This window comes from Gobio gobio (assembly GCF_949357685.1).
Source record: "Gobio gobio genome assembly, chromosome: 8".
NCBI classification, from domain to species: domain Eukaryota; kingdom Metazoa; phylum Chordata; class Actinopteri; order Cypriniformes; family Gobionidae; genus Gobio; species Gobio gobio.
In genome coordinates this window covers 9222602-9248220 of record NC_137114.1, presented here as the reverse complement: position 1 = coordinate 9248220, position 25619 = coordinate 9222602, and the positions used below count along the sequence as shown (strand labels likewise).

Genomic DNA, 25619 nt, shown 5'->3' with positions numbered 1-25619 from the left:
GGGAAATATGTCCACAATGAGCACATTCAAACTAGTTTTTAACCTTGAGGTTCCATGAGCGTCTATATCGGACGTGCAGAACACGTCAAAAACAGACGTCATAAAAACTTTCATTCTGGCTCCTCAGTGGACGTCTTTTCAACGTACACCTTTGCTCAGTGGGAATTATCAATAAAAACTAAGATAACAGAAAGTCAATCTAATAGGTAAAAAGGGAAGCTGATAATGCTGTTTGTGAAGTTGTGTCTGAAGTCTTTTGTGTTTTTCTCTGTCCTTCAGTGATTCTGCTTGTTATCATCAGGAGTCTTCAGTAATATTCACTCATTACTCATTAATCACTTAATTATCTCATTAACTCCAACACTGATTCAGTTACATTTAACAGCCTGTAGTGTGCACACTGAGCAGTGTTCAGTTCATCTGGGCTAGCCCATGTGGGGCCTACATGGAAACTGAGGACAAAACTGGCTGGGCCCCAGTTAGACAGCCCAGGTGACGCCCATATGGGCCCCACATGACTGTGCTGGCTGGGCCCACACTAGCCCTCACTGTCTGCCAAACAAAGTCTCCTCATCTCCTCAGTATTTTGCATTTTTTTCCCCCTTCTCATTCTTTTAAGACCATGTTTGATACTTTCTGCCTCTTTTATCTCCCGTCTCTGTGTGTGTATGTGTGTGTGTCAGAGAGAGAGAGAGAGAGAGAGAGAGAGAGAGAGAGAGAGACCTTGATTCCTTGGTTTCTTTTGAAAAGCAAGGACACAATGGGGTCTTTCTCAGATGGGATCTGTCTCCATTAAAGACCCTGGGAACACTGCACGGACCCCTCAACCTCCTCTTAAAGGGCCAGAGAACTCTCCATCCAAAGCAACCTGAGAGCACAGCAACAAACCCTTGCGTTTTCATGGGAAAAAAAGTAGGAATCAATTATTCATGAAGGGTGCGTGAATCCCACCTATCTTACACTCTCCGTGCGTTCACCCAAACAAACGTCACCCGTATTTATCATCTCCCCTGAGCCCTGTATGAACACGCTGTACTACTCTATCAACCGCAGACATAACCATGAGAGCAACATAACAAACTAGAAAACAATAGATTATGTATACACACAGGGCCACACAAAGTAGTGTTGTCTACTTTTTATACTCAATGTGATTGAGGTTTAAATGTCTACATTGAGTTGGTTGATAAGCCATCTTTTGTTTGAGGTAAAATAATTAGTTTTGTTTTGAAACATGTTTCTTCCACAAATTAATATAATTTAGCCAAATATTCTTAATGTGCTTTCTCTTTTGTAAAACAAAAACGTGCTAATAATTGTAATGCAATAACAAAATTAAGTTGTGAAGTGATTCATGCATTTTAGGAATATTTTACTCGAAGAGATTGAACAGTTTACAAATACACTGCCAGTTACAGGTTTAGATGTCTAATTGCTGACAAATTGTAAATGCCTTATTGCTTATTTTGTTTTTGAGTAATAGTAAAATCATTAAAACTATAAAATAACACATGTGGAAGAATGGGATTTATGCCTAGATTACATCATGAGGTTCATCCTGGGATGAAGGGGTGTGGACAATCTTTCTTTGAAGACAAGCTGTCACAACACACTTTAACTTTAGCCATTACATAAAACGAGAGTCCTTAGGCAATTTCAGTAAGATTTAAAGTTCTATCTCTGTTTTTAGTTGGTCTGTAGGCTTCGTCAAGTCTGCTAGGTGAAGGGGGTTGTTGTGTATTGGAGAGGGAGGGTGAGATGGTGGAGGGGAGGAGAAAGACAGAATGGACAAAAGTTGAGTGGAGGAATGTGAGTTTGTCTGAAGGGGGAATAAAGGCGTCCTGATGGGAGAGAGTTTTGGAGGCAAAAAAAAAAATACGCGTCGTGATTCCAAAAATAACACAACTCTGGTTGGAAAACTCTGGAGCTCTTTTTGGCTTTGGTTTCAGGCGCTTCAATAGCTTACTTCACCTTCAGGATTACTAAAAACGTTTTGAGTTTAAAAAAGAAGAAAGAAAAGTAACAGCTTGCACTGCTTTTGGATTCAACAGATGACAATTTTGGGAACGACTCGACAGCTTATATTTTGATTTCGAGGATTCGCTTTTTTTCTCTCTTTTTTTCCTTCTTAACCTTTTTGAAGTTGACTAAGGAACCCGACTGAAGCGCTCATCTGTGGAAAGCTGGAGCTCGCGTAAGCGCCGGAGCGATGCGATGATGATGAAGATGCGATCTGAGTCCACCGCCACTGATTCCCACACGCCACCGAAGCCGAACTGGAGCGGACAAAAACCCAACCTGAACCCGAAACCAGACAAAAGAATGACCGGGTCGAACCTTATCGTCCTGTTACTCATGGTAGTGTTGCGCCTCGGGTCCGCGGAGCATGTGTCAGGTACGAGATCTACGAGATTGTTTGATTCAAAACTTTTTCAGTGCAATGCATTGAAGGTTTAAATGTTTCCAAGCGTTATATTGTATCTGGGCATACTAGCGGTCTGAAAAATGCGGACACTTTAGCTATTCTTTAAAAATGTCTGAATGTCATTGTATTAGAAAACAAACGAATGCAATTAAGTGTTTTAAGTGATAAAGCAATGGATAGCTATGTGTTAAAATGAAGATAGAGTATTGTGACGCTTTTTAGTTGAACATGTTCCTAGTTAAATGTGATAAACTACATATCTGTCTGCAGTGTGAAGTTTGTGAACTTTTTATTGTCATTAAAAAGGAGCAAATTGCAATTCAGACAAATTAATACAGTTCTAAGAAAAGCTTTTGTGACTAAAGTGTCCAAAAAAATTTGTTGGCCTCTGTACTATCATCTTTTAGATCTCATATATCATCAGTGCATCTCATTGATGACAAACAAACCGTGAAAGAAACTTGAATATGTAGTTCACTCTGAACTTATTTATGCACTTTGCTCTATTCATGTCACACCAGGTTTGATCTGTGGCTAGTTGAGAAGTTTGTGTGGTATTATTATAATTTTTATTATTATATAAAACAATTTTTTTAACAATGGGACTGTTTTCACGTGACAGACCTGAGATATATTTTGAGATGAGAATATCTTAAGACTCGAGGGTGGGCTCTTTTGACTTGGGTTATTAAGAAACCAACCCCCTAACAACACCATAACAATAGCATTGCATGACCTTAGCAATCAGCCTGAATATCCTAGCAACCGCATTGCATCATGGCAGCGCTTTTTTCAGCACAGGCAAGCATCATTCACATTTTCCTCTGGAAATGTAAAAGTTGTTTGTAACACTGTCTTGCGCAAGATAATTGGTTTGAGTGTTTACCAGACGCAAACTTACAGTTGTTTAAAGTTGTCTGTGAGTGGCCCTTTGAGACATGGTGTGATGTCTTTCTACCATACGTTTGGCAGATCGGACACTTATCAAACTCTCTCATCAAATCTCCCAGACTCTGAAGAGGGGCAGCCTAAACATGCAGCGGGGATGTGGGGACGGATGAGGGATTTCAGAAAGAATGTGACTCAGGGGCCATGCTGAATCAGACAGGGGAAATGATGGATTGAGCTTGGGGCAAAGGGACGGATGAGGGGATGAATTGAATGAAGAATGGAATAAAAAGCCACAGGGGGAGATTAAGATTGGCGGACAAGGGAAAACATAAAGGAGGATAGAAAAAGTGATGTGTGTAAGACTGCGTTGATAATGGAGAGGGGATGCTGCTTTTCCTGCATGTTAGTTAGTTAGTTGTCTTTGACAGGCATCAGTAGGGTTTTTACTGACGAGAGAAACACTATAACATTTTACAGCACTTGTACAATACAGTGTTATGTTTGAAGTGCTATAATTAAAAATGGAGAAACATCATTCAAGTCAAAAGGAAATCAAAACTTAGACCATAAAAAAAAACATAAACCATATTTTTTTTGCTTATAGCATTCATTTTGTCAACTTTTAGAGGAGTAAACTGTATAGATAATATACACTATATTGCCAAAAGTTTTGGGACGCCTGCCTTTACATGCACATGAACTTTAATGACATCCCATTCTTAATCCGTTGGGTTTAATATGGAGTTGGCCCATCCTTTGCAGATATAACAGCTTCAACTCTTCTGGGAAGGCTTTCCACAAGGTTTAGGAATGTGTTTATGGGTATTTTTATCAATTGACCTATCGTAAGCCCTGCCCCCTTAGTTACTGTTGCTAATTCGGACAAACAAACCGAGTTGCTATATCTTACAATGACAGCTGTCAGTGTGAAAACCTTATCCCAAGATGTTTTTGGACACAGAATGTAGCGGACCCAGTCTGAATGATGGCCAAACTTAACTGATGGTTTATGAAGTTTATTACATCGTTTTTCACTCAAAATAAATAAATAAATAAATCACAGTAACAGTTGAACAAACAAAGCAGAAGTGGGCATTAATGTCTCATTCACAAACTCTCTCTCTCTCTCCGTTGCATTATCATTAACATACACAGCAAATTATTCAAAAACACTCACAAACTACTTTCAGGTGTGCTAAGAAACTATAAGCTTTGTATCTGAAAACAACTCTGATAAACTGCGTGCGAGCTCTCCCTTTCACAACCCGTAGACTATAATACCCATCAAAATAGGAGTCCTCCTTAGTACGACAGATAATTCAGACCTTAAACATATCTAAACTCACAGAAATATAAAAAATATATACAAACATTCTGTGGCGCAGAAGGACCACCTCTCGTCGAGGAGCATTCAAGTGGGACTTAAATATATAAAAGATTAATTTGGAAGCTAGGATTTACAGATCACAATGCAAACTGGAGAAGCCTCATGTCACGATCGCTACACTGTACATCAACACGGTTCATGTACTGCAGGATAAGATTAAATGAATATACATTTAACCAGTTTAATATGGAGAGGCACTGAAATGCAGACCTTCGTTTATGTGTTTTTGACCTACACTGTTAACGTTTACATGACGTGAGAACAGTTAGTTATTTCGGTTTGTATGTTAGTAGGGACTCACTAACTTTAATCGTAACTTAATGAGAGTATGACAACCAGAAATTCCTCTCAGGATATCTGGAATCAGTGTTGCAGTACCCCAGGCACATCGTTTTACCATTATTGTAGCATAAACACCATCAAACCGATGAGAGCTTCGGATTTTCCAATGTATCTCTATGGCGCTGAAACCTAAAGATGTCCGAGTTCTGGTCCCAGCGCAACTGATACTCAACTGCCATTGGCTCATCTGCATTCGAGGGGCGGGGCTTACCGATAGGTCAATTCTTCTAGAAGCACATTTGTGAGGTCAGGCACTGATGTTGGACGAGAAGGCCTGGCTCACAGTCTCCGCTCTAATTCATGCCAAAGGTGTTCTATCGGGTTGAGGTCAGGAGGTGCAGGCCAGTCAAGTTCCTCCACACCAAACTCGTTCATCCATGTCTTTATGGAGCGATGCTTTGTGCACGAAGGGCCACAACTTTTCCCACAAAGTTGGGAGCGTGAAATTGTCCAAAATGTCTTGGTATGCTGAAGCATTAAGAGTTCCTTTCACTGGAACTAAGGGGCCATGCCCAACCCCTGAAAAACAGCCCCACACCATAACCCCCCCTCCACAGTAATTAGGGGGTAATTAGGTAAATAGGTAGATAATATACTATATCTCTTTACATAAATACTATTTTCTACTTAAAACTATCATTTCGTTATTTTTACTAACCCAAATAATGACTCGTCCGCTAGATTGCACGTGAGGGGGAAAAATAGCTTCCTTCCACTTAAGAGTTGAGCTCTATATATTTTAATATATCTCTTTACATAAATACTATTTTCTACTTTTAAAAATTAATTTCGTTATTTTACTAACCCAGTGTTTTGTATGTGAATGCTGTTTCACGTGAATATTACCACAGGAGTGAAGCACAAAGCTTTGTTTAGCCTACAAAGGAAATAATGGTCAGAGAGCTCTTTTTCATTCTGTTTTGTGATCTGGATCTGGTCAACCATTTTATCCCAATGGACATGGACATCTCGTTTCTTTTCCCAAATCTTCACTCATGTCGCACCCATTTTCGCAGGGGATTTTAAACGTTTCTTCCTTTCGTTTGCTTATAATTAAGTCTATTATAACTATTCACATCCTTTACTGTGGGAAAGTATAAAAAACACTGTGGGACGAATACTTTTTTTACTTCAAATTGTATTTAACATAGTTTGTTCTTGTTATTAAACTTGGTAAGGCGCGTCAAGTTTGGTTTATTTGAATAGCGCATTTCACACACGCCAGTGATTTTAGTTTCGTTTTCTCTGGCAGTGAATAATCAAACATTGCCTAAATGTCTTGACCTTGTGGAAGATAAAATCCGCTCTTCAGACATTTTACAAACAGTGTTGCCTTGCAACATCAGTAGAAAACATGAAGATGAAGATATTCGAGAAGGTCTATCCAGCTCGTGTCCCACATTCCTCTCAAAGCACAGAGCGGTATATGACGCATCTTTGCGGGGAAATAGTATGAATCAAATATTTTTCTAACTAATATTTAATTTTCTTATATTCTTGAGGTAACCATTATTTACTGAAAATCGTTTAAATGTTTTATAGGCTGTGTTTCACTGACGGAAGTGCTAAAACACGCATGCTTATGGATGTTTCAGCCTCAAATGATTTCAAAATGTAGGCTATATATATCTGGCATAGACTACAGTATTTAAAATAGCATATATGCATTAGTTACATTCTCAATTTAATTTACAGAGCAATCCCTGCTAAGTTTTTAGTTTAACTAATACTATAGAAGCAGATTAGTGTGTGTTGCACTCGCAACAGACTCGCAACAGGGGCGTGGCATCACGATGGTGATATCGTCCATCGGCACAACCCTAGTAGCTATTGAGAAAGTTGTCAACTTCTGCGCACTGTGCTCCTCAGCATGTGCTGACCCCGCTCTGTGATTTTACGTTTTACAGTTTTTACAGTTTTACAGTTGCTGTTGTTTTCGATTGCTTCCACTTTATTATAATACCACTAACAGTTGAGCATGGAATATTTAGTAGTGAGGAAATTTCACAAATGGACTTATTGCACAGGTGGCAACTGGCAACCCTATCACGGTACCACACTTGAGTTCACTGAGCTCCCCTTATTTCACAAATGTTTGTAGAAGCGTCTGCATGCCTAGTTCTTGATTTTATAGACCTTTGACGATGGAAGTGATTGGAGCACCTGAATTCAATGATTTGGACGGGTGTCCCTTTTGGCACTCTTGGCAATATAGTGTATAGTTGGCTTTAAACCTAACAGGCATGTCATAGATTAAAAGATACAATTTTGACAAACGCAACTGATCAGTGCACTTTATTGCAAAACTGTCATATAGAGGCAACTTTTCACAATACAATCAGTTCTCACAGGACAGTTTCTAAGCCACATCACGGAAGTTAAAAGAATTTGCAACACCGTTTTAAGTTGACTTTCAATTCATACTTAAAAGGAAGCTGCATGCACACAAAGACAGTTCAGGTCAGAGTTGACTGCCCACTTTCAGGCCATCATAAAAGGAGAGATGTTAAAAAGAACTAGTGAAGCTAAAAGCCGCTATAGCAATAAAACTAGCTATGACAGGAGTATTTAGTGGGCCTCATTTTAAACATCATCTTGGGACGCGCATCTCTGCGTATGTGTGTGTTTGTGCTGTGTGTGTTCTCCTAAACCTTTGCTGAAAGATTGACTGTGTCAACAACATCCCCATTCATATTTGAACACACTCCAGATGCATTGGAAGGAATGTAAATCCTTTAACTTAAATCTGTAAGTGTTTCTGTTGAGTGTGCCCCTGAATGTGAACAGTTTTTTTCTTGTTGTTGAGAAAGTAGACCCACATAGAAGAGGGATAGCTGTGTTAGTAAGTGTTTTGGATGCCATGTTACACTGGGTGGAATAATTGTCATAGGGTCAAAGGTTAGGGGTCAGGGCAGTGTCTGACATCTTTGAGAAAATCCAAAACGTAAGTTATTAAGCTGGAAGGAATTCAGAATGAGTTGCGTCATCCGAAGCTAAACTGCAAGGATCTGGCTGGATTACATGCCTCTGGTATCTCTCCGGCTTCAGCTGCAGAGCTTGTTATCGACTCCATGCTGACAAAAGAATTTAAAACATTCCAAGTCTTCAAGCAGATGGACATGCATGGAGCCAATGAAAAGTGAATCACCGTGGCCAAGCTGATGTTTGACAGAGAGCTGATTTGCAGTGTTACAGTCTTATTCACATCCTAAAAATCCATACGAGGGAGGGTTGTGTTTTTGAATGCCTCCCCTAAAAAAAAAAAAGTTTGCAGAGCTACACCACCCCAATGGTATTGAAAAGGAGGTTTGTCTGATAAGTTCATGTGATGTTCACTTCTACTGAGAGAAGAAGGCAAAACATCCCTTAGACTTATATAGCCCAACACACCTGATTCGGCTCATTGAGACTACAAGACCAGAAATAGGTGTGTGAGATAAGAACCAGGGTTGGGAACCACTGATTTAGAACCGAGAAAAAGCCTAAAACATTTTTAAAACACCTTAGCCACAGCATAGCAATGACCCTAGCAAGAACCACGCCCAGTTTTCTTTAAGAAATGTAAAAAGCTATTTTTTTCTAAAGTCATGATTTTTCATCTTCCGAAATGATGGATGCAACCTTTCAGTTTGATGACCAGCTCTAACAAATAAGTACCAAAAAAGCAGCATGTTTTTGTGGTCATTTACCATAGTAGTGTTTTGACGCCCATGTAAAAAAACTATTATTTAGCACCATGGTATATTTCAAAGTACAACAAATTTGCTTAATTCATCTGCTCTTCAAAACTAACACAGGTTGTGGAAGCTGAAGTGATTTGACTTGACTTTACTTCTGACTTGATGAGTTTTCCATTCTTTTCCTGCACTGCGCAGGGCTACATTTTGTGGAGAGCCCTGGGAACGTGACTTCTTCTCTTGGGAAGTCAGTGGTGCTTCAGTGCATCCTGCGAGCGGACGGGGTGGACCATGGACCCCTGGATGTGATCTGGCTGAGGGAGGGACAATCGCTGGACTTTGCTGACAACAACCAGATGCAGGTCCCAGTAGATGAGAACAGCTGGCTGGTTATCAGTGAACTCAAGTAGGAATGCCATCTTTACGTGTCTGTGCATGTATATTTTGGACATTTACGCTGCTATTCAAATGAATTTTTCTGTTTCCTCTGTCCATGATTGGTGTTGGGGACCATAACTTTTATAACCGGCATGTTACGTACAATGCCTGATAAATGCACTAAAGCATGTTACACCTTAAATTTGTATGGACAGTAACTTTTTCTCAGTGGCAGTTGGCCGAGGCTCTTTCTCTTTGAATATACTAGAAGTGATGGTTTGCGGATATATTTTCAATTCTAAGCCAAAAAATGTTGCTTATTAGAAAAAGCAACTAGGGTATTATGCCTTAAATTCCAAAAGAAATGCATTGTATCTCTCATGACGGGAAAAAATCCCATTATCTGTAACCCCCAACACTGATAATACCCAGCCCACATAAATGCATAAACATTTTCAAAACAAACTTGTACTTTCGTTAAAGGGTTAGTTCACCCAAAAATGAAAATTCTGTCATTAATTACTTACCCTCATGTCGTTCGACACCTGTCAGACCTCCGTTCATCTTCGGAACACAAATGAAGATATTTTAGTGTAAATCTGATGGCTCTGAAAGGCCTCCATTGGCACAATGCACGGTTCACTCTCAAGACCCTTAAAAGGTACTAAAGACGTTGTTACAAAGTCCATCTCACTACAGTGGCTCTACAATAACTTTATGAATCGGCGACAATAGTTTTTGTGCGCAAAAAAACCCTAAATAACGACTTATATCATGATGACCGATTTTTAAAACACAGCCTCATGAAGCTTCGAAGCGTTATGAATCAGTGAGTCGATTCAGCGATTTGAAGCGTTATGAATCAGTGAGTCGATTCAGCGGTTTGAATCGCCAAAGTCAAGTTATTTCAGCAGTTTGGCGGTTTGACACGCGATCACGACTTGCTGATTCATAACGCTTTAAAGTTTCATGATGCATTATTTTGAAATCGGTCATCACTATATAAGTCGTTATTTAGGGTTTTTTTGCGCACAAAAACTATTCTCGTCGCTTTATAAAGTTATTGTAGAACCACTGTAGTGAGATGGACTTTGTAATGACGTCTTTAGTACCTTTTATGGGTCTTGAGAGTGTGCCGTGCATTGTGCCAATGGAGGCCTTTCTGAGCCATCAGATTTCAACTAAAATATCTTCCTTTGTGTTCCGAAGATGAACGGAGGTCTTACGGGTGTCGAACGACATGAGGGTAAGTAATTAATGACAGAATTTTCATTTTTGGGTGAACTAACCCTTTAAAGCTGTTTGGTGCTATAATTCATGGGTCCGATTCCCAATGAACACACATACTGATCAAATTGAAACCTTGAAAGCACTGAAATTCACTGTGGGAGAAAAGTGTTTGCCAAATGAACACATCAAAATGTGAATACAATTTCAGGTTAATAGCATCCACTTTCTGTTTACAGGATAGAGGAGATACTGCTCTCAGATATGGGCGCCTATCAGTGTGCGGTTTACTCTGGTTTAGAGAAGACATCATCCATTGAGGGGCACATCCAAGTAGAAGGTATTATCTTTCTTTAGTGTATGTTACTTAAAATGCAATGTTCTCTTTAAATTCACATCTGCATTTTGATGGAAATATATGTGCAGAGAGGTGGAAACAAACTCTGGGAGTCTGGCCTGGGTTGAATAGACTACACAGTTGGGAACTCCACTATAGCACATTATTAATACATTTACGGACTCCCATTCTCTCTTTGTTTCTCCTTCAGGTCTTCCTCATTTCTCAGTGGAGCCGCACCATTTTTCAGTAGTGGCTAATGTTGGGCTGAGTCTGCGCTGTGAGGCTCATGGTCCTCCTGAACCTGTACGGGTCATCTGGCTACAGGACGGGGCTCCTCTCAATAACCTGGATGACCCGATATCCCTGTCGCCCTCAACACTCAACATCTCAGGTATTTACCTATCTTGACACAACTGTATACTGTTATTTACAACTTTTCTTTCCTAACAACAAATTCTTTGTCGCTATCTGGCGGAAACCTTTCCATAGCTTGTCTTTTTTTTCATAAATCAATGCTTATTGATCACACTTGATGTCTGTCTGTGAGTTTTACAAATATTTTACCAATGAAATTTCGTCAAAGCCTCAGTATTGACTGAAGTGCCTTAGACAATTCGAACAGATTCTGCACCAACAATGCAAGGGTAAATATAGAACTAGTACAGAATTTTCTTTACACAAGAAACACTATGTATATAAAGGCTAATTATTTATGTATTTGAGGAGCACAATCGAACGCACATCCTTGCAAAGTATACTTCTTTTGACTCGTACACTTACACAGGCATTTGACGCATGCACAGTTTTGTTTAATCTCTCACCACAAGTTACAACACATGTCAATACTGCAAAAAAAAAAGTGCGCATGTGCAACCTTCATGTTCAAGGTACGCGGAGAAGTTACAAAAATCACGTGTCAGTACACGCGTAGTCTTCTAATTACAAAATTTGCATCATGCGCTCCTCGGGTACGTGCAAAAAGTGAAGTATACTTTGGTCTTTTGGTGTTGATGTCTTTAAAGGGTTAGTTCACCCAAAAATGAAAATTCTGTCATTAATTACTTACCCTCATGTCGTTCGAAACCCGTCAGACCTCCGTTCATCTTCAGAACACAAATGAAGATATTTTAGTTGAAATCTGATGGCTCTGAAAGGCCTCCATTGGCACAATGGCACTTTACACTCTCAAGACCCTTAAAAGGTACTAAAGACGTCGTTACAAAGTCCATCTCACTACAGTGGCTCTACAATAAATGTATGAATTGGCGAGAATAGTTTTTGTGCGCAAAAAAACCCTAAATAACGACTTGTATTAGTGTTGATGATTTCAAAACAAGGCATCATGAAGCTTCGAGTCGAATCATGAGTCGAATCATGATTCGGATCGCGTGTCAAACCGCCAAACTGCTGAAATTTGGCGATTCAAACCGCTGATTCGACTCACTGATTCATAACGCTTCGAAGCTTCATGATGCCTTGTTTTGAAATCGTCATCAATATATAAGTCGTTATTTAGGGTTTTTTTGCGCACAAAAACTATTCTCGCCGATTCATAAAGTTATTTTAGAACCACTGTAGTGAGATGGACTTTGTAACGACGTCTTTAGTACCTTTTATGGGTCTTGAGAGTGTACAGTTGCATTGAGCCAATGGAGGCCTTTCAGAGCCATCAGATTTACACTAAAATATCTTCATTTGTGTTCTGAAGATGAACGGAGGTCTGACGGGTGTCGAACGACATGAGGGTAAGTCATTAATGACAGAATTTTCATTTTTGGGTGAACTAACCCTTTAAAGACTTGCCCTCATGTCGTTGGACACCCATAAGATCTCTGTTCATCTCCGGAACACAAAGGAAGATATTTTAGTTGAAATCCAATGGCTCAGAAAGGCCTCCATTGGCACAAGGTACTTTACACTCACAAGACCCATAAAAGGTACTAAGACGTCGTTACAAAGTCCATCTCACTACAGTGGTTCTACAATAACTTTATGAATCGACGAGAATAGGTTTTTGTGCACAAAAAAACCTAAATAACGACTTATATAGTGATGACGATTTCAAAACAAGGCATCATGAAGCTTCGAAGCGTTATGAATCAGTGAGTCGAATCATGATTCGGATCGCGTGGTCAATCCGCCAACTGTTGAAATCATGTGACTTTGGCGAACCAAACCGCTGAATCAAAAGCTATTCTCGTCGATTCATCAAATTATTGTAGAACCACTGTAGTGAACTAACCCTTTAAGGCCAAAGTATACTTCACTTAATTACGCAAACGCGAGGATTGCAGAAGAATAGCACACAGGAGAAGAAACACACATGTCACCTCTGCATTCACGTAACTTGAGTTACTTATTTGAAAAAGTAACTTACATATTTTGTTGTACAATTAAAAATAATGCGTTACTTTATTGGTCCCTTAGCCAATAAGACGCACACGTAGCACTTCATGTTTTATAACAGGGGTGACCTTGTCGATTATTGTCGATCCTGGAAAGCCACAGCCCTGCAGAGTTTTGCTCCAACCCTCATTAAAAACTCACCTGACTAACTTTCTAGTAACCCTTAAGCCCTCGATTAGCTTGTTCGGGTGTGTTTGATTAGGGTTGCAGCAAAACTCTGCAGGACTGTGGCTCTCCAAATCGCTTCTCACTTCAATACTAAATAATGGTGCAGTAATCCAATTTTTTTTTTAATTATTTTCTGCTATTATTAGTAGTGTTGGCCAGTGTAATATACACTATTGCAATATGGCTCAAACAGAGGGATTTGTCCACATCCATTACTCTAACACTAAGTACTAAACTTTGGTAAGTAACCACACCCTGTAACGTGTGCTGCATCTCGTGGACGATAAAACAGACAAAACATTTCCGTAGACTCACATTCACGAAGGTACACAAGCCATATCTAGATACCTGAGGCCTTTTTAATAAACTGTTTAGTCTAATATTACAAGTTAGTCATCTAATTTTTTCTTTAGACATTCTATCTTTAAGACTAGTCTTGCGCGAACACACACACATGCACACTCACAGAGAGAGAGAGAGAGAGAGAGAGAGAGAGAGAGAGGGGGACTCTCTGCAGCAGGCGGACTGTCTGGCTGTTTTCCAAATGGGAATCATCCTTTGAGACGCTGGCCTTTGCTTGCTGGTGAAAGAGCAGCAGGAGATGAGAGGAAGGCTGGACAGGAAGAAAGTGTGGAGGGAAAAAAAGGAGGAGGAAGAGGAGGAGGCCTTTGAAAACCTGCCACAGCAGAGTGCCACATACAGCCTGTGTTGTTGTTCCAGCTGTACTGATCTAGAGAGAGAGAGAGAGAGAGAGAGAGGGAGGCTTTGACTCATCACGGATAACTGACCATTAGTGGTGCATTCACATCTTTGGAATGAAACACTTCTGCTTGCACACACACGCACACACACTGACTCACACTCATTCAAGAATTTCATAAACTAAAATGGTGGTTCTTTCCATCCATAGCATTCCTTCTGTCAATGCAACAGCACCAATCCTCACAGGGAGAGCATTAAACACTTCGTAAAGCATTCAGTGCTGTTTGCTAAGGCAAGCAGCATTATTATTACCATATACTTATGGTCAGGGGTTTGATAAAACAACATTGAGTATTACATTTTGAGGAGACGTGTGATATTACATTTCCAGGCAATTAGGATTTCTGCCTAGCAGATAATAAAACAAGCAGAACACCTAATAAACACATAGCAAACACAATACCCTTTCATCATGGCCAAGTTTTGCAATTTTGCAAAGGTACTTGAGTTTGATTTCTTCTGTACTGGAAAGGTCATTTGCATTGTGGGAAAATGATCTTCTTTCAGTTTTGTATTATATGGCAGAAGTATGGTTATTAGTTGAGAAACTAATGGGTTTACACTGTTTGCCTTGAATCTGTGTGTGCTGATGAAAACAGAATGTGTTTTAGGGAAGTAAATAAAATGAGGTGAAACTAGATGTGTCTTGTGCTGAACTCTTTCTCTCTCTCTCTCTCTCTCTCTCTCTCTCTCTCTCTCTCTCTCTCTCTCTCTCTCTCACACACACACACACACCACTCAGCTCTTGTCCATCCGAATTTGATCTGGTGACCCTTGATATTGAACTTCTGTGGCCTTTCAACAATGGAGACATAGTGTTCCTGAATGACACACATGAGCGTTATTTTCACTGAAAGTGCGAAGAATGCTGTGTGTGAGAAAGAGAGCCTTCAGTTGACATGTTTCTGTGAATGTCAGCATGTGCAGTGTGTGCGCGCACTCCTCTCCTCTGTGTTTTCCTTAAAGCAGAAGTAGCTCTTTTCAAATCAGCTCTTTTAATTTTCCAACTAAATGCGTTTTTTAACCTACAAACACAATTTGAAACTCAACCACAACCCAACACAACTTTGGGTTACACTTTATTAGACAATCTGTTGGTTATAAGTAACATTGCACCTACATGTCAATTAACTCTCACTAGTATTTGTAGAGTGTTAGTAGACTGCTTAATATCTGCTAACACTTTATTTTGATGCTCCCTAACAGACATTCTACTTACTATAAGTAACTTTTCAACTACATGTCAACTTATTCTACTAACCCTACCCCTAACTGTCTACTGTTAGTTGTCATGTAGGTACAGCATTACTTATAATCAACAGAATGTTGTGTATGAAGTGTAACCCAACTTTGCAGCTTATTTTTTTGTCTCAGCTCTCTTAACCATGTTGTTTCACTCCTCAACAGGTTTGAATAAAACCAGCTCTTTCTCCTGTGAGGCGCACAATCGCAAAGGTGTGGCGTCTTCTGGCACAGGTGTTGTGACGGGTAAGTCTGACGTCCTAAAGTGAGGGTGCTTGTGCATGCTTCTAGGCCCATGCAGTCAGCCAATGTGTCTGCAGCTCATGGCTCTTTCACTGCATGAGAGTCTTGAGTCTCAATTGATTCCAGTAGTATTTACTTCAATAATCAAAAATATACGTAGTTCATACAAATATTGATTTAAATAGTGCATTTCATTTATAAGTTGATGTGCACTGGAAGCCAGCGAAATTTGTGAGCAGTTGCGGACAAGTTGAAAGAGAGGGAAAAATGTAATTATATGCGATAAAACTGCTCAAGGTTTGCTTGTATAGAGCTCTCACTGTAATACAGTTCACTGCCCAGTGACCAATCAACTACCGGTATGTAAAGTGCAAAATTGAGATGAATGACTATACGTGATGTAAAAGTCACAAGAAAATGACTGTTCAGACCGCTGCGTTGCAAAACATCAGACCTGTATCTGCACTGTAAAAAATTGCCATGAGTTTATAGGATTAAAGAGTATATTTTTACAATTACTGTAGTCAGAAGTTTACAGTAAAATTAATGCATGCTGGGTAATTTTCTTACGACTTACTGTTAATCAACTGCAAAATGATCCTGACATCACAGTAATTTACTGCTCTTGTTTCACTGTGAATTCACATGATAAAGTTGTTTAATCATGCCACTGTAAGAAATTATATTGTTTAGTACTGTAATTGTTTTGAAGTCACCATGATTGTGATCAGTGTTGCATTAGCTTGGGATCTTGAACCTTGTGATCTAGCCAAGTCAGAAGTGAGACAAATTTAAATATTTGTTAAAACAATGACAAACTAGAACATAAAATAAGGTCAATGACTGATTTTAAATTAGTCAAACTATACTATTATTAGCTTTATTTCAGCATAAAGATTTACCAGTAACTTATCTCAAAATTCATAATTGTTTGTAGATGGATATTTGACAATAGTGAAGCAGCTGCTGAGATTTATCTCTGTATGGTGTGACATCATCTTGCAACACAAGATTTTTCCCCCTAATGATGCACAGACATCAATACTCCGCATACAAAACCCAACAATGATGACACTCGACTAAAAAAATAATAATAATAATAATAAAGATAAATTCTGAGCATTACAAAATAAACAAAGAGCACAAACTGCTAAAAGTGAACTAAAAATAAGTTCAACAGGAATCAAGAAACTCCACAGTATGATCTATTCATGCCGCACTGCATGCTGGGTACCTTCATAGTACATCTGCACGGTAGAAATACAGTCTGATATTCCAAGAGTGCAGTTAGACACAAGAGAAGTCCTGCTGAGGAATTACTGGGAAAGTCATGCAGTTATTAACCTGGAATATACTCATTTCACACTAAAATTTTTAACAGTGTGATTTAAGACCACATCCAGACCAAATCAGAATCGAGAAGATCAGATTGCTTGTGGCTTGTGCTCTTCACACTGTTATGAAAAAAATAGCTCCGAGTCACATATGAGCAAAATCTGCATATTTTGCCTGCAGTCTGAATATAGACAAAATGTGCAAGCACAAATATATTTTAGCAATAAATGTTTTATATCTTTCTTTGATCCTTCTGTCTAGTCCTGCCTTCCCAGCCCCATGACATTAAAGCCGAAGAGATCACTAATTCAAGCATTCGTCTGTCTTGGCACATGGGCTTTGGAGGAATCTATCCCATCAGCTTCTGCATTGTTCAGGTAACTTCAAAAGCAATCTTTCAATAGATGGATAACAGAATGAATGAGTGTTTGTTTGTTTCAAACTGTTGTATCAGTTGACTTTGACAAGCCTGTGTTGCGTCTGTTTTGTCCCACAAATGTGAGTCAGAACCCATTTACCCACATAGACATGCTGCTTAATCATGCTGTAGAGGATCACATTTCACACTTCGAAAGAGGCCCCGTACGACTCACTTTTGAGGCCCAGTTCCCCCTCTGTTCTGGGGCCCTGGTAGGACGTGAGCTTGTGTGTGCGTGTGTGTGTCATACACTCCCCTCAGCCTGAGCACCACCCCAAAGTGCCTGGTTCTAATAAAAACAGGCTCTTGTGTCTGTGCCCTCGCCCCTCCTCTGGTTCCCCAACTCTACAGAACTGAACGCTCCAAGCTGAGACAAAACACACTAACCTGAGGGAGCTGAAGGATAATAAAAAAGAAGTGAGAAACAATGGAAGAGCCAGAAAGGTTTAACATAGCTCAACTGACACAAGACAAAGATTTATTTATTTATGTATGAACATGTCCATGTACAGTATAACAGTGTGAGGCAATGAATTGCTTAACTAAACATACTTTTGCCATACAATATAAACAAGATATATGGTAATACACTTGGCCACAGTACAATTATTGTAATCCATGAAGCTCATCCAATAGAAGAAACTATTTATGTCCATCTGTGAAGTTTTCCAGTAAAATAGATTTAAGAAACACATTTAACTCTTAAATGCATAGGATCTATATCTAACATAGATGGATCTCTACCTGTCGTGATAATATAAAACAGAAGAATAAAATAAGGCATATTTTGTTACCTTTTGGAGCTCGGAAGGGTTCAGTTTGAGCAGATGTTTTATGCCATCATCATTGTCCTCATCAGAATTCGTTTCACAATACATTCAGCATCTGGCTCATATTCGCCATCTCAAACATATTCTCAAAACTATCCTCCTCTTCAATGTCTTCAAAATCAATATTTTGATCACTGACAGATCCTTCACCAGATCCGCCATCAAGTGACAGTGACAGTAATATTTGATTTCGCCCAGTACTTGCTCTTCAGTAAATCAATGAGCCATTTCAAATTAAGCTGATGATTCTCCCTATTCTTTTGTTTTCTGCCTATAGTAACTATGAGTGAAACGTCACTTCAACATTGTGTATCAGACATTGCCACCTTGTGCAATAAAGGTGAATTGCACTTATTCCATCATTAGAGATTCAATTATTGTTGTGCAAAAAAAAAATATATACGTACACTCTTACACACCTCGCGTCGTTAGCGACCCTATTCAATTTTTACAAAAAAATTATGGAAAAACAGGCATTCTTTCATAATTGTTTTTCTTGTTATATTGTTTATAATGAATTGATTGAGGAATAAGAAGGGAATAAGAAGGTTGATGTCTAACTTAAAAAACTAATGAGAAGGAGGGTAGTGAATGACGTCCCGGGTCACTAAAGACTGGGTCTAATTTTGCTGTCCTCTTTTTAAAAAAAATCTAAATTGAAGTACACTGTTAAACCTTGCTGTAAAATTAAAACAGATATATACCGTAGAAAACAATGCATTATATGTGTAATATTTGTCAGTTTATAGAAAATAGTCTACAGGAATATACTGTGAATTAACAGCGCTCAAAGTCGACACTCAGAGGCTGTGTTCCAAATCACACCCTATCCCCTCATTCAATATTCTCTACATTAGTTAACTAATATAGTCCACTTGACAGAGTGAATGAAAAGAAGAGAGAGAGAGTGAATTCATACACTGATGAACACCTGACATGCAGCATCCCTGAAGGACAGAGAAACACAAGAACAGAAAAAAAAGAGACGACCATAAACACAACAACTACAACTGACTTCAGCCACACTGAGTGTGAAACCAGTTTACAAACCAGTTTGACATTATTTCTTTCATATATGTACAAAAACATTCTTGTTGAGAACAAGCAGAGATTTAGATTTTTTATTGAAAATAAAAAAGTTTGTAAAGTCAGTGTTTGCTTTAGTTGGACTCTTGACACTCGACTCTTTAACATTAGTTTTTCTCTGGCTGTTGTAACTGTTTGTTTATAAGACATATTCATTATGGCAAGAAAAGCCAAGAGAAAGTGTGATTAGGTGTTTTTGGCTGTTGTGATGATGCCTTAATCACCATGGACTTGTCTGATTCGCTGATCTCAATCTGTGTCTATTCTTTGATTGTATGGGTATTTTAGTATTATATTCATTGATGAGATGAGATCAGCAAATCAAGAAACTGTTTGATGGTTACATCAATGCATAACAACCGACATTCAATTATCTTATTTTTTTCTTTTGCCATAACAAATGTGGTTTGCATAAACACAGTTAAAGCATTCAGAGAAAAAACCGATGTTAAAAAGTCAAGCAAACACTGATCTTCATAATAGTGACATCAAACCAAGAATTGTCAATTAACCATCAATATCTAAATATCTGTTAATTCTCATTAAGAACTTGTGTAGACGTGTGATAAAAATAAAGTCAAACTGGTTAGTAATAAGTGTAATAATGTTTAGTCAGTTGTAGTTCTTGTCTCTGTCCTTTAGTTATTCTGCTTGTTAACAGCAGGTGTTCACCACTAATGCTCAATCACTTAATGAATCAGATAAGATAAAAAGACACACCCACTAAAAGTATTTTAAAATAGTTATAAAATGCCAGTAGTTTACTGTAAAATTGGGTTTTGTGTGTCACCATTGTGCTGAAGAGTAGGACCTGTGCTTTAGTCCAGCAGAAGACCAAGAAACACTGATGATGTGTTGCACGTTGCTTTATTTAACAGACGGTGACTGTGTAGTTGCTGAAGCAGTGAAAGTTTTTTTTATAAAAAATTTGTTTAGTTGATTCAAATGAAATAAATTCACAATAATATGCTTGCATTATATTATGCATTATAAATACTAGTTTATAAATTCAATGGCAGTTGGCAGTATTTTACTGTAAAAATGCCTGGTAAGGTCTAAAAGTGTAAATTATCTAGAAAGGATAGAGACATTGGTCACCTCAAATACAGAAATACTTGTGGTCATTTAAAAGATGGTTTGGACCGAGTCAAACTAACCAATCCAGAGTAGGGGAATACACCAGCTGTCTGAGTCAGTAACCAGCAGTGCTCTTTTCACTCTATTTATTGACTCAATCTGAATCACAGAGTCATGACTCACGAGTGACTCCTCGCCCCAAAATGAAGCCCTTCAAGATAATCAGGACGAACAACTTCTTCATTGAGCTTTGAGTGTTATGACACATCTGCTCTTTTGTACCGCAGCACTGATCCATTCATGAGTCAGTTCTTTCATCCACCCGACTACATTACAATAAACTTTATACACATTATATACAGGTGAATTGGTGTTGGTATCGTGATTGAGTGTCAAAGGAGCATCTCACTCTTTGCAAGCAAATATCATGGTCATAGCTCGTCACTTTGTGCCAAATATCATGAGAGAATTGTCAAGCAATTGAAAAATCACATTTATCAATTGCAAGATTGCAAAAAATTTTGGTATTTCACCATCTACCATAGGCCTACATATTATTGCGAAAAGATTCAGGGAATCTAGAGAAATATGTGTCATATTCCATCACAAGATACATAATGAAAATAGTAATAATTATAATTTTAATCATTAAGATTTTTTTTTCATTGTGAAAATATTTTCATAACAATTAGGCACATTTTCTCAAAATTCACTTACTGTAAAAAGCAATTATGTTGCAGTTGCACTGAATACAATAATGAACAAACTACTCTACTGACAATTATACATTGCTAAGAAGCAAGATATGCTTTGTCCAGAATTATGTGCACCTAACCTTAATTTCATTTTCATATATTTAATTTCATATAATCATTTCTGTATGCAACATATATAATCATTGATTTATTTTTAAAATGTCATTTCTTGACAGTTTCCGTGAGATTCACTTTGTTTTATGTTGTATTTCTGGCTTGAACTTGCATGCAACCTGAATTTTATGGAATTCTTGTAATCATGCCAATAAAGCTTTTGTTCATTTATAAAGCCCGCTGTTTCTTTCTTCTCTGTACAGCCGAGAACGATTTGAAGCAGTATAACTCGGGGTAGGTGGTTAGTTATGAGGGTATAGTTTTCTGCCAGAGTTTGATGTTTTGAGGCTTTGCATCGGCAGCATGTTTCTCCTGCTGAGTGAGGTGTTTTCATGTCCTGCTGTGCCAGCAGCGTGTCTCCAGGTGGAGATTACTTTATAGAATAGATATATGTGCCAAGACCCAAGATAGCAGCATAATTATGTGTTTATGTTAATGCACACGATCATGTATTAAAGGAATATACTGGGTTCAATATAACTTGCTTGAGACAAATGTCGTTTTTTATGATGTCAGCTTAACATGACTGTGTTATTCTTTATTAGTGTGTTACATATGTATGTTACACACACACTGGGAAATTTCATTTCATTTCATTTACACTGACTCTAGCACAGGAAGATGGGGAAAAGGGAAGTGGACGCTTCTTCTTTGTCCTAAACAGAAAGTGAATGTCACACATTTCGTTCAAGTAATTAGTGGCCGTTCCCGGTGTGTGTGTCCACATATTAATCGTTACTTCTGCACGCCTCATTAAAAAAAAAATCCATATTTACAGGATGTCTAATCAAAATACTAACCATGTGAGAGTGAGATTTGTTGACCATGTGAGAGTAGTTTGTCACTACTATTAATATTTAGCATATCAACAATTTGCGAAAAACGAAAGGGTTTGATAATGTATAAAAAAAAGTTATTTTTTACAAACAAACATTTTTTGCATTTTTGGTGTTTGGCAAAGTTGAATAGGTTTAACAACAGTATGTGAGGCCCTGTTATAGAAAGCACTAGGAAATTATAACAAACCGCTAAAATCATCTAATGGTTTAAATTCCAATACCTTTCAGGTTAAAGCTTCTGGTGAAGACTCTGATCAGCTGATCTACAATCAGAAGGTTAGCGCACCAGACACCAGCCATCTGATCTCAGATCTGGAAGCCTTCAGCCAATATGATTTCCGAATGGCCTGCCAGAGCAGTCAGGGTGTCTCTAACTGGACGGCATGGGTCCCCATCAGCACCAGCGAAGGAGGTAAGCACGTTTGTGGTCTCATGCTCAAAGAGAAAGAACAAGCTGTACTCATGTTCAGTGTTACTGTGCAGTCTTCTGCTGGAGTCAGTAGAGCTGAAGTGTGTTTACAGTAGCTAGATGTGTGAGGTCTGTGTCTGCTAAACACTGAACGCTGTTTGAAACTGTCAGGACGGGAAGACCAGGGACTGAGAAAGACAGAGGTGTGTATGGTAATGCACATTAGGGATGAGCCCAAAATGCCTTTCCATATTGTCCACTTGACTTTTGAGTCTTTTTGATTGTGTATTGTGAGGTTCAATTCCAGGTTTTGGTGTGTGTTTTCTGCTCTGGCTGTCTTCAGCACTGAGCGTCTGTCAGCCATAGCTGTACTTGAGCTGTAGTAAGTTTTTCCATCCCAGATTATAGTTGAAGGAGTGTTTGTAGAAGAGAGCGAGAGAGAGAGTGAGGTGGGCATGTGGCTGTTGGGTACTTTCCATAAATTGGCATTATGAAATGTTTCTTTGAAACAAACGGCTGAGAGAGGAGCTTTAATACACACAGACAGTAAGAAATGGAGACATGGGGCCTCATTTATAAAATGCTGCGTAGAAACCGTCCTACATTTGATCTTACGATCATTTCTCAAATGTGTGAACGAACGTACACACAAAAAAACATACGTATGCCTTCCTCCCAGTTATAAAATATGTAAATTGCTAATTATTTGTAGAAATTGTATGCAGCTGAATGTTTTCAGATCTACGCCTTTTAAACGCTGCCTAATTAATGTCATTAACATCCCAGCTACCAGATTTTTGTTATAAGAACTTTCTCCAGATATTCAGTGGTTCTGGGAATGTAAAAAATGTCCAGTTTTCTTAAAAGGTATGATGTTCCTCAAATGTTCTTTCAACTTGATTTTGATTAACAATTCAACATTCTATGAACTTTGGTTTGTAATATTCCAAGAACATAAAAATGTCCAGTTTCCTTCATCTTAATAGAATGTTATTTAAGGTTAGTATGTTCCTGAAGCATTCTCTCAATCATTCAAACACCTGCTGTGAACAAGCACTGAAAGAAAGATAAACAAGAACACAAACTACAACTTTCTTCAGCCACAGCCTTAGATGAAATTTCTGAAAAGAAGACATTAAATCTCTGAAGATCTCAGATTAAGCAACTCCACAAACAGCGTTATCACTTAATATTAACCAGATTGAATTTATTTCAGTCAGACTTCTATAGCAGTTGAGAATTAACAGAGGTTTAGATTGAAGTTTAGTTTGAAGTCACCATGATGGTGATCAGTGTTTGCTTTAGTTGGGCTCTTTACGTTTGTTAAGTGCTTCTTTTTGAGCAGTTGCAGGTGTTTTCAGAAAACATTTCTGCATTGATAAAGCAGATCAACACGGCTACTTTAATGGTCAAATTACTGCTTTAAAGAGGTTTAGCTTACTTTTTTGCTTTCTCTAGGAATTGAAGCATTTTTCCTTTTAATTCCTTTACTTGTGAACGGCAAGCGGCAAGAGTTGCTTAGATTTCCAAATACCAAGTATGTCTGTTTAGAAGAAGAATTGAAGCTCCTGGAAAATGTTATTCCTCCATGATTGCTCCATTCACAGCTCTCTTTTTTTAATTGATTCATTTTGTTTGGACTCATTTACTTAAAGGGGATGTGTGTCATTTTTTTTATGTCAAAATACTTTTTTTACACAGCAATAAAGACGACAATAAATAGCCATTCTTAGGTTGATTCTTTCATAAAACTTAAACAACTGGACTTTTTACCTCTACTTGATCCAACCAGCCTATCACGAAAACATCAGCTCAGTGGCATGATTTTTTGAGGCGGAGCTATTGGTTTGACCAATAAAAGACGGGGCGTGTTCGGGAAGCCTGTTTGAAAAGAGTCATTCTTACATTATCATTTGGTGACACTAGTGGATATATTTGAGAGTAATGCAATGAATGTGGAGAGCGTAGTTCAAGGACATTTTTCAAGGATTTTAATAAGAAATGTTCACGTTCATAAATCTGACTTTTGATCATAGACTTGGCAATTGAAGTCTCTCCTGAAGCTCTAGAGGAGACACATGGGAGGACACTTCAGCTAAAATGCTCAATTAGCTCTCAAAATAATCTCCTTAATATCCAGGTGAAGCAATTGTGAACATCAACATGAAATCAGAGTTGACTGTATGTTTCCTAATACACATCATAGGTTTAGTTGTGCATGATTTATGCATAATAAAATACATCCTTTCCGATGTTTTCACACATTCATGTGATGTTGGAAATCAGTTGTCCATAGGAATGAGGCTGTGTATAGTCGTGATTATGAACAGTACTCCAGCACAATTATGAGTTAAGTTAATGTAAGTTACAGTTCATCTAAAATGTGTCAACTTTGTACACGTCCTGTAGCAATGAATATAGTTTCAAAAGAAGTTAAAGCATGTGACTGGAGCGACAGCAAATTCTCCTTCACTGCTCTATAATCGCTTCGCTCCAACTCCACTCCAGGTTTTCCATTACTTGCTCCAACACACAATATGCTCTTTGCTCCACGTTCACTAACATCTGTTTTGAACACCGCACACAAGGAGTGTGATACAAACACTGACACATATTATACAATAAATGGAAGTAAAATGGATATGTAATGCCATCTCGTGTTGTCTTTAAAAAGGTCTTACTTGTAATTCTCTTTCCTTATGTCTTCTGCAGTCTCCTGTGAATAATTTACGTCAGCGCTGTGTCAGTATGTGGGCAGGCGAGAGACAGGAATGATGGAGGAGTGAAGGAAATGCTTAATTTTTTCCAGGACAGGGTTTTTGGTCGTGTTGGGCTGTACTGGGGTGTGTGTGTTTATATGTGTGTGTAGGAGTGGTGTTGTTTTTGGTTTGCGTGTTATTAGTGTGTTTAGGGTGGTGGACTCGAAGCATTTCTTTAGCACCTCTTGGCTCTCAAATGCCTTTTTTGTTTTGCTGTCCCTCTGTTCTGTCTTTCTCCTCACAAGAAAATTCACAAATTAGATGCAGGTTTTTTTCCATCCATTGAAAGTCCATGCAACCAAAATCTTCAAGTTTCAAAAAGTCTTCTGAAGAGATGCGATCGATTTATATGACAAACAGATTTAATTTAGACTTTTTTTCACACATTGACACCACATACATAGAGCAAATCAAATATGCTAAATAAAAGTCAGATCTAAAGTCAGAATCAAGTGATATAAAGTCAGAATTGAGTGATATAAAGTCAGAATTTAGTTAAATAAAGTCAG

At 38.4% G+C, this 25619-nt stretch overlaps 1 protein-coding gene across 2 annotated transcripts in view; it reads left to right on the top strand.

Moving 5' to 3' along the window:
* The first annotated feature begins 1760 nt into the window (after positions 1 to 1760).
* The window catches only part of axl (AXL receptor tyrosine kinase), a 58015-nt gene continuing 34156 nt past the window's right edge, over positions 1761 to 25619 (top strand). For both annotated transcript variants that reach the window (XM_079824092.1, XM_079824091.1), the window contains exons 1-7: positions 1761 to 2395; positions 8921 to 9128; positions 10567 to 10667; positions 10876 to 11058; positions 15411 to 15491; positions 17085 to 17200; positions 22171 to 22354. In XM_079824092.1, coding sequence (XP_079680218.1) covers positions 2215 to 2395; positions 8921 to 9128; positions 10567 to 10667; positions 10876 to 11058; positions 15411 to 15491; positions 17085 to 17200; positions 22171 to 22354 — 1054 coding nt within the window. In that variant the 5' untranslated portion in view covers positions 1761 to 2214. The remainder of the gene's footprint in view (positions 2396 to 8920; positions 9129 to 10566; positions 10668 to 10875; positions 11059 to 15410; positions 15492 to 17084; positions 17201 to 22170; positions 22355 to 25619) is intronic.